A 13,280-nucleotide genomic window follows, 5' to 3' on the forward strand; every position below is an offset into this window, starting at 1 on the left:
CATTCGTGTTTCTGTCGTCCTATGAATGTCCGTGTCTAGTCATATGGTATGGTCTTCTACCTCGTATTGCGGGTCTCTAGACGAAGCCCAAATCTATGTCCTGCTCTGGATTTATTGTAGTGAGTAGTTCGGTTAGCATTGTCTGATTGATCTGCCATGATCTTGCGTTCTTCGGTGCGAACTTTTCCTTGTTGTTTAATATTTTTTTTATGAACTTGTTTTTGATTCTGTTCTTGGCTTATGTATTGTTGCGCTATTCTGGGATGTATTTTGCTTTTATGGATTAATTTTTTTCATTTCTATTGTGTGCTTCATGTGTTCTGTTTAAGTTCAGAAGGTGGGATCGCCCGGGGGTGGAGTTTTACTGGGTGCCGGTGTGTGGGTTTTCGGTGGGTTTGGCACGCCGTTGATGATGCCGCTTATGGGGGGGATGATGATGGGGGGGTTGATGGGGGCGGCTGCCTTTTGAGTTTGAGGTGAGGGGGGTTGGTGTTTGTTCCGTTCATGTTAGAAACATAGGTATTGACAATCGTTGGGTTTAGCAGCAGTGCTATGCAAAGTGATCTAAAGACTTGGGGGTTGGGACGCTTAGCACCATACAGCCCCCGGCGTTCTTATTATCATTTAAGTACTGCTAATTAGAAGTGCAAGTCTATCCCGTTGACGGCTGATTTCTTTCCCTCTATTCCAGTTAGGCGGCTCCGTTCGGCACCCAGCCGGGCTCAGCCAGTTCAAAGCCGGTCGGATCAAACCCCGGCGCAACTGGAAAGCGGTCAGTATCCAGGAACATGTTAACATCCAACAGAGAACAAAACTCAAAACCTACCAGTTGTCCCAACAAGCGTCCAATCCCCCCAACTCCTCGCCCGCTGCCACTCCCACTTGCCAATGGCCAGCTGCGGCTGTTGCCCAGCAAAGACGTCCGGGCCCAGCTTGACCTCGCGCACCGGCGATCCATCATCGCGAGACAGCGACAGCGTGAGTGGCGCCCCGGCGTAGTAGTGCCACACCTCGACGGCGTCGACACGGTGCCAGTGCGAGTAGCCCTCGCTCCCTTCGAGGAGGTAGTAGATGGCCGTGCTGATGGCAGCGGCTGTCGGTTACGTTGTCCGTGTCGCGGAAGGTCTCGACGTAGTAGCCCTTTTCGACGTTGGGGATGAGGTTGAGCTGGGCAATCACTTCCTGGGCTGTCCGCTTGTTGATTGGAGCGGGGTGGTGGTGAGATTGGCTGTGCTCAGACGCGCTCCGGATTTCCTGAGAATGCGGCGGCTGGGCGACCGCGGCATGGGATCCGATGGGGATGGATAAGCCGAGGGCCGCGGCGAGCAGGGAGGAGAGGCGTGCCATAGCGGCTGGGACGAGGGGGTCACAGGCTGCACCGTGAAGCTGTTGGTCACCAAGGCCAAGGCGTCACATAATCATCGTGGAACAAAAATTCGGGTGGGCTGTATTTATGCCCAAACTGTTCGGCGGTGAGACCGTAATCCCCGTGGCGCCCGTCGCCCTGGGCCTTCCTTCGTCTTACATGTCGATCCATGGCAAGCTGCGCCACATGGCGACAGGCACGCTTTCTGACATTAGGCCAATGATTGCTAATACGAACTGACTCGCGAAAAGGGTTCCATGCGCCGACAAATAAACGTCGTGGCCCCAATTCGGCAAAGACGCAATAGGAAAGGTTTGGGTGTTGTTGGAAAGCCAACAGCTACGAAATGACTGAACTAAGGTGATTTGGGTGCCAAAAGGTGATGAAAGAGGGGCAACCAGTTCATTGATGATGATGTCTGTGTCTCTGTGTCTCTGTCTTGTTCCCACTGCCGCGGGCCTCGCCCTGACCCTGAAAATACTAATGCCCAGCCACTAGTGAACCCCTGAATTGCCCCTCCTCACCGCCTTCCCAATCCAACAGGTGTCAAGCGTGGATGAAGCCGATAATTGCACGTGTGAACCCTCTCAGGGGCTCAGACAGGGCGTGCAACCAGACGACCAAGAATTGACCAGGAATTGAGAATGAAATTATGTAGGTATCTAGGTGCATACAGCATTAAGGTGCCACCTGTATATCCCAAGGTTGTATGTCATCTCTTGCTGAAGACCCCTTGCATCCCTCATTGGCCCTCAATTTCCCAAGAATACGTCGGGAACGGGAGCGCGCCGGTTGGCATGACGGATGTGATGAGTGGAATGTCGTCGGCCCCCGTGGACGTCGGCGGCGGATCCGACGGGTCCGGCTGGTCCACAAACACAGCCAGGTCGATCGCCCACTCGACAAACCCGCCAAAGTTCAACGCCTGGAAACGCTCTACACGGGACGCCTTGGTTTTTAAGCGACCCAGGTGTCGCTACCGTACGTCATCATGTCCGAATCACTCGCGGCGTCGTACCACGACGAGTAGCCGGGTAGGTTGAGTGACAGGGCCAGCTCCAGCTCGCCCTGGGAGATGTACCCGGCGGTGTTGGTACAGACGCTTGGCCGGGCACCGGCTTCGGGTCCGGAACCCGGTACTAACCCTAATATGCAGCTGCTTTTCATGGGCAACAAGAAGTTTCCGGATGAGCATGAATACAAACGATATATATCAAACCATTCCGGGTCCGCCAACGCCTATACGATGGCAAATTCCACGAACTTTCACTTCGAGGTCTCCGCCAAACCCGACAACGGAGAGGCGCCTTCGGTGACGAACCCCTCGCCGTTACTGGGGGCCCTGGACCGCTTCGCTCAATTCTTCATCGGGCCTCTATTTCTTAAAGACACACTGGACCGTGAGCTGCTGGCCGTAAATTCGGAGCACCAGAACAATCTGCAGAGTGACAGACGGCGTTTAGCGCAGCTGGAAAAGTGCCTGTCAAACCCCAAAGATCCGTTTTGCCATTTCTCTAGCGGCAATCTCGAGACCTTGAAGATTGCGCCCGAGGCTCAGGGCATCAATGTGCGCGACAAGTTCATCGACTTCTATGAGAAGCACTACTCGGCGAACCGGATGAAACTCTGTGTTCTTGGACAGGAACCGCTCGATATTCTCCAGACTTGGGTCATCGAGCACTTCTCGGCCGTCAAAAACAAGAATCTCGCCGCCAACAGATGCGAGGAAGCACTTTTTACCGAGGAGCAGCTTGGAATCCAGATCTTCGCGAAGCCCGTAATGGATATCCGAACTCTCACCCTCACTTTCCTTTTCATTGAACAAGAATATCTCTACGAGTCCCAGCCAGGCCAATACATCAGCCATCTTATCCATCACGAGGGCCCTAGAAGCATCATCTCGCACCTCAAGTCGAAAGGCTGGGCGAACGAGCTCAGCGCCACGGCCAGGCCAATTAGCCCCGGCAGCCCAAATATTTTTGCGTGTGATATTTCACTGACAGAAGAGGTATGGGGCAATTTCCCTTCGCGATGAATAAAAAGATAGTTTGCTACCCCCAGCGCCAGGGACTCGAGCGCTACAAGGAAGTTGTCACAGTTGTTTTTGAATACATCGCTCTCTTGCGCGAGACTGAGCCGCAAGAGTGGATCTTCGAAGAGCAAAGAGCCATGTCCGAGGTCGACTTCAGGTTCAGGGAGGAGATGCAGTCTTACCAATTCACGAGCCAGATCAGCTCATCCATGCAGAAGCCGCTCCCACGGGAGTATCTGCTGAGTGGGGTACCTTTTGCGCAAGTTCGGCCCAACACTGATCAAGGAAGGCCTCGACTGCCTGCGACCCGACAACTTCTGTGTGACGAACCTACTTCAGGACCCTGTCCTGTTAGGGTTCAGCTTCGGTTGAAGGTAATCTCTCAAGGGTGCTTAGGTTCGGTGCAGCCAAAGGGTGCACAACAAAGACTTGTCTCAACAGTACCTAGGCTTCCGAGCTTGTAGCGAACTGTAGTTGTGATTGCTAACAGGAGAACTCCCAGAGCTCTCCAGAACGAGTGACTATATACTATCTAGGTTTTCTAGGTACCAGCGTACCTTTTGTTGGGAACGTGAGGAACGGTGATCGTTCTTCTCGTTCCATACTGGATCCTGGGAACGGGAGCCGTTCCCTCCGTTCCTCTGCTGATTGGTCTGAGACCCATTTTAATGATTGGCTGGGAACGCTTCCCGCGCGCCCCCCATCGGGGCCCTGCATGCGGCCATATCCGTGACCAAGGCTCCTCACAAATCAAATAAGACCCCCTATTTTATTTGGTTGGCTTGGCACGCCCCAATATTTTATTTATTTGGCTAGGTTGCATATTTATTTGGGTATTTGCCAAATAAGCCAAATACCCATACATAACCCTAACCCTGAACCACACCTCGTTTTTCAGGGGCGAGCATTTGCATGCACCCACACCCGCACTCGCACCCGCACCCAGGCTGGGCCAGGCCTGGGCTGGGAACTGGCTGAATCGTACAAAAATGCAATAAAATTCAGAACTGGCCAAATATATTTTTGGCCCATTTAGGCAATTGCCGGCCTGCACCGCCCGCGCGCCCGCGCATCCATCCACCGGCCTGCATGCCCAGGACATCAAGATCACCGCCCACGAAAACCACCGCTTCAGACCTCTCTCTTTCCCACCCAATTCTGGTGGGTGCGCGGATGGATGCGCGGGCGGTGTGGGCTGGCAATCTCCTAATTGGGCAAAAAATATATTTGGCCAGTTCTAATTTTTCTTGCGTTTTTGAACGAATCGGCCAGTTCCTCGGCCAGGGGTGCGAGTGCAGGTGCCAGCCTTGAAAGAAGACGGTCTCGACGGTGTAGTCTGGGGTTAGGGTTATATATGTGTGTGGAACCCATTAATCTTGGCAAATAAGTCAAATAAGCCAAATAAAGCTTGGCAAATGTGGCCCTTTATTTGCCAAATATAGGGCCGTATTTGGTTTGGCTTATTTGCCAAGTATTTTATTTGGTTGCGAAATATTTGATTTGTGAGGAGCCTTGTCCGTGACACCAAGGCAAGAGGTAAATGGTGCAGCGAGAAAGAGGGAAGAAGTAGGGGGCTTGTACGAGTTAAAGGCAAAACGATTTGATACGGATGTAGTTAGCGTACTAAGGCCCTATAGGCCCAGTGCCTCCGGGCGAAATAAATTCCATCCATCCATATCCGTGACATACATTGTCTACTCGGGCACCTGGACCAGCATCACGCAGTACGGATTCTACTTTGTCATTCAGAGCGAGAAGACGGCACCGTAACTAGAAACTCGAATTGAAGAGTTTCTGAAGACGGTAGCCACAACACTCGAAGAAATGAGCGAGGAAGAATTCGAGAGCAACAAGCGCAGCATTATCGGCAATCTTCTCGAGAGACCCAAGCCCATGATGACAGAAAGCGACAGACTCTGGGACCAGATCTACTCCGAGCTCTATGCCTTTGACACCGGTAAGTTCATACAATACCACTCTTTCCCTTTATATGATAGTAAGACTAACCGCTCTCTTCCTGTCCAGCTCCCCAGGACGCGGATCACATCAAGCTGCTCACCAAGGCAGATATGGTCAACTTCTTTATGGATTACATCCACCCCACCTCGCCGTCGAGAGCGAAGCTTGCCGTCCATCTTGAGGCGAGCGGCGTGTCAACAAAGGACGCCAAGCTACCGTCGGCGAACGGAACGACCCCGGTCTTCATCGAAGACGTCCGGTCCTTCAAGGCCAATCTTGACGCCGGGGCGATACCACCGAGAGACCTCAAGGAGTATGAGGATTGGGAGGGAAAGCGTTGATCTTCTCCGGGCCAGACAGGGAGCAATAGGAAGCACGTTTTATTAGCCGCCTCGCGCCGGACCTCTTACAGGCTCCTCTCCTCATAATTAACAGCGTCTTATTTGTTCTGGTCCCATCTACTGAATGACCTGCCACCGCTCTGCGTATTTGAGTTGACCCGAAATCATGGCCGGTTGCTGTCTCGAACTAGAAGTCTTTTGAAGATTTACCAAACCCCAATTACGCCGGGTAACCCTAAATCATTGAGCCGGCCCACCACCATTCTTTCTGGTTATCCGATGATCAAAACCTCGGCGTCATGGGGGAGTCCAATGAGCACTCCACTGCCTCGCCGCAGCCATGACCGCCAGTAGGCTGCTTATGTCTCCGGTCTACATGGAAGGCATTCGCTTCTTCCCATTGTCTCTTGAGGAGCTCGACCTGCAGTTGTTGCCCGGCTTGGGCGCCGTCGTTCAACTTAAACATGTTGTCGGCAGCATCACAGTCGTCCTGGGGGAGCCGCGAGGATGGCGACGAGCACAACTCCGCCCGGCTACGGAAGAACCTTTCGAACCATACTTGCCAAAAACGCGTGTTCGAGGACACGCTCCCTTTAGTTGAGGAAGACGTTGTGGAATCCCGCAACAGACCGACCGCGGATGGATGGATGGATGGAATTTATTTCGCCCGGAGGCACTGGGCCTATAGGGCCTTAGCACGCTAACTACATCCGGATCAAATCGCTTTGCCTTTAACTCGTACAAGCCAGACCGACCGCGGGGAGAAGGGGTTCAAGGGTAAGTAAACAAAGGTCACGTGACGTAGGTTCCTGTTGGGGGATGACGAGCACGAAAGCGTGAGATGGACAGCTCTGAGGGAAGACATGCTGCAATGCACAGTGGCAAGACGAGGAAGCCTCTCGTTCTATCTGGGAGGGAAAGCGCCATCGGATACAAGGCATTGGTCACCAGATATGAAGGCAGTCCGGGCGACGATCAAATACGCAATGGCAACAGGAAGGCTGGAGCTGAATGAGGAGAACCTAGACCAGTCACAGTAGAAGAAGCCGACACTCAACACCACGAGTCTCAACCACGAGCCTTAACCAGCAGGTCCCGCTTTAGCTGCTGAAGATAGGACGCTGAACAGTTGGAGAAAGTAGACTCCAAGCTGATCTGCTAACAACAACCAAGGCAAGAGGTAAATGGTGCAGCGAGAAAGAGGGAAGAAGTAGGGGGCTTGTACGAGTTAAAGGCAAAACGATTTGATCCGAATGTAGTTAGCGTGCTAAGGCCCTATAGGCCCAGTGCCTCCGGGCGAAATAAATTCCATCCATCCATCCATTGGCTCTGCACAAGGCAAGAGGTAAATGGTGCAACGAGAAAGAGGGAAGAAGTAGGGGGGTTGTACGAGTTAAAGGCAACACGATTTGATCCGGATGTAGTTAGCGTGCTAAGGCCCTATAGACCCAGTGCCTCCGGGCGAAATAAATTCCATCCATCCATCCATCGGCTCTGCACTTCGTGAGATTGCAAAAATTGCTCGGAGAATTTTTAGGGCCATTCGTTGCGTGGATATTACCGCTCTCCTCAAGAATCCCGACTCAGATGAGTCCTTGTCTCCTACCCGGAAGCCACCATCGAGTACTGTACCAGCACTTGCAGCGTGACGGCACTTTCTAGACACCGTCGCGCAAATCCTCGCGCCGCTTGACGCTCGTCACATCTTGCTTCAGAGGGAGTATGTCCGCCCAACGTCAACCGCTCACGCACTCTTCCCAACCAACCTCCGTGTACTGACCCCCCGCTTTGATGACTTAGCCAGCCCGTTAATTTTCACTTCGATCTGACGCTCGCGTGCCTGTATTAGGATCTGCTACGTGTCAGTTTCAATGCGGCGGCCCGCCCCCGAAACCTTCACCTTGGCGTGCCTCGACTTTAACGAAACCATGCTGGAGAGAAAGCTCCACTTCAACCCACCGGGGAACCTTTGCCACACGGATAGGAAAGGATTACGCCGTTCTCACACCCTAGTAAAGCTCCATACCCCCAAGGATCCTCAAAAACATCCATTCTTGGTTGCTCTTGTCATCGCCCTCGCGCAAAAAGACTGCCGGCATATAGCACAACCACTACCGCCCGACTCCAGCTTCACCGTGCGTTTCTTCCTTCACTGTTTCGAGTCAAAGCCACTGACCAACCTTGGGGTTGCCTTCCAGGTTCGCATCCTGCCCACTGGGAAGGGACGGCCTAAGCCAATATCATTTGGCCGAGGAACTAGTCCGTAAATTCCGGTCGCCCATCCTTGATGACGGCGAACCGTTTCTTGGCTTCGAGGAGAGCTGGGCGGTGTCCGGTGAGGTTGTACCTGTCATTGCGAAGCCGGTGCAGGACCAGCTCCCCATCCGCTGTGGCTCCGGTCGCCACGTCATAGGCGGTTTTGCCAACAAACCGGCGCGATCCGTCTGAGACCTCGACCAAGTTCGTGGGGATATAGTGCTGCGTCTCGTGTTGGGGCGGGCAAGACTGGAGAAGGTGGCGGAGGAATGCAGACGCAATCCGGACAGTAGCGTGCTCCGGAACGTCGGCCGCGGCGCGACCTTGGCTAACATAGCCGGGGTCGGAGCCCTGGGACGCCTGCAGAGAGCCGCCCTCGCGCGACGGGCTGGAGGAGCCGACCCGCATTGTCGTGCTGTTGCGGTAGACTGGATTCACTACTTGTGTCCGAACTCGCTTGTGTGGGTGGGAGGAATCGGACCCTGGGCTGTACGGGCGTTTGTCGTCTTCGTCGGCGTCCTCGTTCAAGTCACCGCCCTCGATATCAAGACCCTGAACGTCGCCGAACTGGGCAAGGGCGGCCCAAAAGGACGCGAGACTTGCGCCGTACTGGTGGACAAACTCTGTCTCGGTCAGTGTGCCGTTGAGGTTGCCTCGCTGGGGCCCTCCAAGAGACCTCGGATGAGTGGTTGGCTGCAGGCGACTTCGGCTCCACCAAAATGCTCCCGCAGATCGGGCAGGACGTGGCCTGGCTCACTCTCAGACCGGGCGGTGGCGCTGCGAACCACGAGACGGGCGGCGCGGAGCCGGTCAGTTGACCAGCTGCTGGCCGCAGGCAAGGTTGCCACCTTGTTGATGTGTTCTGACGGCGGTAGAGGCCACCATGACAAGACCGAACGGTCGGTGACGGTGTCGAAGTAGGGCATCTTGGTTGGGCTAGGGTGGGTAAAATGAAGACGCGCGCGTAATGGACTGAGGCCAAGGATTGTTGCCTAGACTCTTTATGCCCCTGAGTTTCAGCATGAACATTATTTAAACACGGGCACACCTCGGAACACAGACTTCCGTCGCCACGGCCGCAGCCGCTTCCCGAACATTACAAGCGGGATGTCGAGGCCCGCCCCGGCCCGCCGTTAGAGAAGACGGAGACTGTGCAGCGGAGCGTCGCCGCTCCGGCCACCGCCACCACTAGCAGCACCCCGCGGCGCAGCGGCAGCAGGAATCTGACCGAATGGACCGGGGCGTGCGCGATTTATCGCGTCTGGTCGGCGCCTTCAACTGTCTAAGGTACTGGGACGGGAGATCGCTGGCGAGTCGATCTACGACGACCCCAACCAAATCCGCCTCTGGGATCCACTGGTAAAGCCGCCTCACCTGGCCTCCGTGAGGCCCAAGCGGAGGCGTACAGGAACGAAGCTGCTTGAGGAGGGCCTTCCTGACGCACTGGAGCCTCAGCCGGCCGGCAAGCGGAGCTAACCGTAGGATACCAAGTGCCGCCAAGAAGCGGAAGACGGTGGGGAATCACTTGGTGACTTTATTCAGACAACAATGATGTACTGTATCTTCCTTGTGTAACTGAACAATGATACGATTGTGTACAACGGTGGGTCAAGTGCAAGAAAAAAAAAAAGGAGAAAAAAACATAACACATTACTGAGGTTCAATTTGCGTGCGGTTCGACTGAGTTAGGGTGCCGCGAAGTGCTCGCTGTCGTTTTAGTGCATCAATCACTCTGCCCACAGGGCGTGCGCTTTTGCGCCTTTGCGCCTTTGAACCAATGCTACTACACAGTAGGCTCAAACCATGTGGAGGGGAGCATTGCTGCTCCAGCTGTGGACCTGACCCTCCGGTCGATCTCTCCTCCGAAGGCGCGTTGCGACAACGCGGGATGCTATGCCTGGTTTGCAGTGGCGGAGGCGACCAGCTTCGTGGCGTTGGGGGTTTCCGCACCCGGTCACGGCACCCGTCCGCGATCATTCCATCCCCGCAGTTCCATCAGCCAATAAAAACGAGGGATTGGGTCGGCCTCAGAGCGGCTGAGATCTTCCCTGTTTGAGCTAGCGCAAAACAGGTGTCTCTTGAGTTAACCTTACTAGGCTGCTCTCTGTTTCCCGAAAGGGATTGCATCGCATGCAAGCTGTCTGGCTGCGCTGCTCGCGCCGCACTCACCCGCTGGCTCCCCCCTCCCCCGCTCGCGCGAGCTTAAAGCGGCGAGTACGGAGCGTCAAACCCTCCTTACTCCCAAAACCCAATCGCCTCCAAAATTTTCACTCGGTTCACCCCACCAGTGCCAGAAGCCCCAACCAAACCCCGATTGCAAACTGAAAACCATTTCGCATGCAATTACGGCAACCAGATCATCTCCAGCCACATTACCCCGCCTCCCGCGCATGAAGATCCATTCCGTTCAATCATCCTTGATTGTACCGACGAGCTTGTCGCTAACAATGTCCTGCCCACCACCTCGCCCGCGACTTCGAGACCTGTAAGTTTTCAATTCTAGAAACCAAGTTTCTTGCTCGCTCATCAATCGCGGGTCAAGCAGACCATGGCTCCGAAGCCGATGTCATTCTTCACATACAAAGGGGTCGCATTGCCCAATCCTCCCGACCTTCTTAGCAACTGCGAGACAGACATTATGACGACAGCATGGATTGTCAACCAGCTCCGCCATTCTTTTTTCAAGGATTATCCTTTTTGATTTTCAATATTTAAACTTCATCGCCCACATATTTATTTCTTAAAATCTTACTCTATCTTTTTCCTTCTAAGACACATTTATTCAAGCTTGATTGCGTTCAATCACGCTTGATCGAACCACTCCTGCCCTACCCCACCAGATGTTGGGCCCCTTTTGCCCTGTTACCGGCAAACGCCACCCTGTACCCGGCTCCGCCAAGTTCACGGAGGCCTGCAAGAGATGCAAGACTACGCTCCTGCTCGACCTCGTTTCTGACGACGACTCGGATCATGGAATTTCAGCCAATTCTGCCCTACCCCCTGTTTCGCCTGTCGCTATACCTCCTGCCCAACCTAGCCAGTCTGTCCAGCCTACCCAGTCGACTCCTGATATTACAACTACGCCTCGTCCATCTCAAGCGGGGCAGGCACTTACTGGGTTTAACAAAGCTCACTCAACTGCTCTTGCCGAACGCAACTCTCCAAACCCAAACGTCCAGCCTGTTCAACCTTCTCCAGTTGTGATCTCAATTACACTGGAGGTCTTCGCTGCAGATGTGGATGTTGTGACCATCGGGGGGCAGGAGACTCGTCGATGGACTGAAGTTGGCTCAATCAGCTCTTGTCTTCCAGTCCAAGTAAGGAGGGTTTGACGCTCCGTAGGCGAGGCTCACCTGGCTCCACCCTGCTCACCCGACTCACCCGGAGCCATGCACGCAAGAGTAGCTTGATCCCAATTTCCCTGTTGCCGGCCTCGCCCGTGACGGCTGGTCAACAGAGGACGAAGCTACAGCAACTTGCTTCTGCGGCGCAGTCCAAACTCTGTTTTTGTGCGTACCATCAGCCCGACGAAATAGAAGTCCCCCTTTTCCCGAGCCAACCTGAACACAATGACAGAATACCCCCCTCCCGGAATCTCTCTTCCACCCCCCCAGCCCATCCAAGGCCCCGGCCTCATCAACTGACACGTCTGCCACTGCAGCGACTGCCGCAAGATCAGCAGTGGGCTGTACATGTCCAACATCACCGTTTCCGACACGCACCTGCGGCACGTGCGGGGGCGCGCCGAGCTCCAGACCTTCGCGCAGGCGACGACGGTGCGGTCCGGCGGGCTCATGACCAACTACTTTTGCGCCACGTGCGGCACGCTCATGTACCGCGTCGGGGAGAAGTTCCCGGGCCTATCCATCCTGCGCACGGGCACGGTGGATGATTTCTCGCAGGCGGAGACCAAGCTGCGGCCGCAGGTCGAGCAGTTTGTGGAGAATCGGGCCGCGTAGCAGAGGCCGATTGAGGGGGTGCCGCAGGTGGTGGGGATGAGTTCGGCGGCGGATATTGAGGGGGCAGTGTTGTGAGGGGGGATCTGAGCCTTTGCAGACTGGAGCCAAAGTATAGGTAGGTAGGTACTTTATAATTCCATTTGGAGATTGATTATCACAGCGGCATAATATACAACGTTGGTAAGCCCACAGCATATACACTGATACTTATGCCCGCTCAACATCAACCACGTGCTCCTTCACGGCAAGAAAGCTATCGGGGCTGACAGAAATTGAATTGATACCGGCCTCGACCAGGAACTTCGCGAAGGCCGGGTGGTCGCTCGGTGCTTGTCCGCAGATGCCTATCTTACGGCCCGCCTTGCGGACAACCGAGATGACGTGTGAAATCATCCACTTGACCGCTTCGTCCTGCTCGTTGAACAGATCGGCCAGCTCGCCAGAGTCGCGGTCGACGCCGAGGGTCAGCTGCGTCAGGTCGTTGGAGCCGATAGAGAAGCCGTCAAAGTGCTCGGCGAACTCGGCCGCCAGAATGACATTGGACGGGATCTCGCACATGACGTACATTTCCAGGCCGTCGTCGCCGCGCCTAAGCCCGTTCTCGGCCATGACCTCCAGCACCTTCTTTGCCTCGCCGACCGTCCGGCAAAAAGGTATCATGACGACTGCATTGGTGAAACCCATCACTTCGCGCAGATGCTTAATGGCGCGGCACTCGAGTGCGAAACCCTCCTTGTAGTGAGGCGAGTAGTAGCGCGACGCGCCGCGGAAGCCGAGCATGGGATTGTCCTCCTTTGGCTCGAACTCGGCGCCACCGATGAGGCCGGCGTATTCGTTCGTCTTGAAGTCGCTCATGCGGAGGATGGCCGGCATGGGATAGACGGTGGCGCAAAGGGCTGCGAACCCGCGCGACAGCTTGTCGACGAAGTAGTCCGGCTTATGATCGTATCCAGTCGTCAGTCGGGCGATCTCCTGCTTGGCCCTCTTCATCCTTCACTCTGTTCAAATGGAACAAGAGCCATGGGATGGACCTGAATGGCGTTGGTGACGACAAACTCCATGCGGGCGAGGCCGATCCCGTCGGCTGGAAGCCGCCACCAGCGATAGGCCGCCGCAGGGTTAGCCAGGTTGAGCATGATGTTCGTCCGCACCGGCGGCAGCCGGGGCCAGATCCACCGTCTTGGTAGTAATGTCGGAGATACCCTCGTAGACGAAGCTCGATGTCGCCCTCGGCGCAAGAGACGGTGACATCCTGGCCCGTGTGCAGCATGTAAGTGTCCTCGGTTGTACCCACGACAGCCGGGAGGTCAACTCGCGGCTGACGATGGCGGCGTGAGATGTACGGCCGCCATGGTCGGTGATTATGG

At 55.0% G+C, this 13,280-nt stretch overlaps 5 protein-coding genes across 5 annotated transcripts in view; 2 read left to right on the top strand and 3 right to left on the bottom strand.

The window, feature by feature from the left end:
- Nucleotides 1–2,184: 2,184 nt before the first annotated feature.
- Nucleotides 2,185–3,770, top strand: CHGG_06875 (uncharacterized protein; the record flags this gene model as incomplete). The annotated part of the gene is made up of 3 exons (XM_001224530.1): nucleotides 2,185–2,400; nucleotides 2,523–3,374; nucleotides 3,663–3,770. 3 exons carry the CDS (start codon nucleotides 2,185–2,187, stop codon nucleotides 3,768–3,770), a joined length of 1,176 nt encoding a protein of 391 aa, XP_001224531.1.
- Nucleotides 3,771–5,222: 1,452 nt separating this feature from the next.
- Nucleotides 5,223–5,698, top strand: CHGG_06876 (uncharacterized protein; the record flags this gene model as incomplete). Its single annotated transcript, XM_001224531.1, has 2 exons — nucleotides 5,223–5,355; nucleotides 5,424–5,698. 2 exons carry the CDS (start codon nucleotides 5,223–5,225, stop codon nucleotides 5,696–5,698), a joined length of 408 nt encoding a protein of 135 aa, XP_001224532.1.
- Nucleotides 5,699–7,954: 2,256 nt separating this feature from the next.
- CHGG_06877 (uncharacterized protein) lies at nucleotides 7,955–8,880 on the bottom strand (the record flags this gene model as incomplete). Its single annotated transcript, XM_001224532.1, has 2 exons — nucleotides 7,955–8,619; nucleotides 8,712–8,880. 2 exons carry the CDS (start codon nucleotides 8,878–8,880, stop codon nucleotides 7,955–7,957), a joined length of 834 nt encoding a protein of 277 aa, XP_001224533.1.
- A 1,481-nt stretch (nucleotides 8,881–10,361) lies between these two features.
- CHGG_06878 (uncharacterized protein) lies at nucleotides 10,362–10,591 on the bottom strand (the record flags this gene model as incomplete). Its single annotated transcript, XM_001224533.1, has 2 exons — nucleotides 10,362–10,437; nucleotides 10,536–10,591. 2 exons carry the CDS (start codon nucleotides 10,589–10,591, stop codon nucleotides 10,362–10,364), a joined length of 132 nt encoding a protein of 43 aa, XP_001224534.1.
- Nucleotides 10,592–12,120: 1,529 nt separating this feature from the next.
- The window catches only part of CHGG_06879 (uncharacterized protein), a gene marked incomplete at both ends in the record, with an annotated part of 2,412 nt that continues 1,252 nt past the window's right edge, over nucleotides 12,121–13,280 (bottom strand). Inside the window, 2 exons of the mRNA XM_001224534.1 lie at nucleotides 12,121–12,849; nucleotides 13,090–13,165. Of these exons, the coding sequence (XP_001224535.1) occupies nucleotides 12,121–12,849; nucleotides 13,090–13,165 (805 nt within the window). The remainder of the gene's footprint in view (nucleotides 12,850–13,089; nucleotides 13,166–13,280) is intronic.

Source organism: Chaetomium globosum, genomic scaffold (genome assembly GCF_000143365.1).
Source record: "Chaetomium globosum CBS 148.51 scaffold_5 genomic scaffold, whole genome shotgun sequence".
NCBI classification, from domain to species: Eukaryota; Fungi; Ascomycota; class Sordariomycetes; order Sordariales; family Chaetomiaceae; genus Chaetomium; species Chaetomium globosum.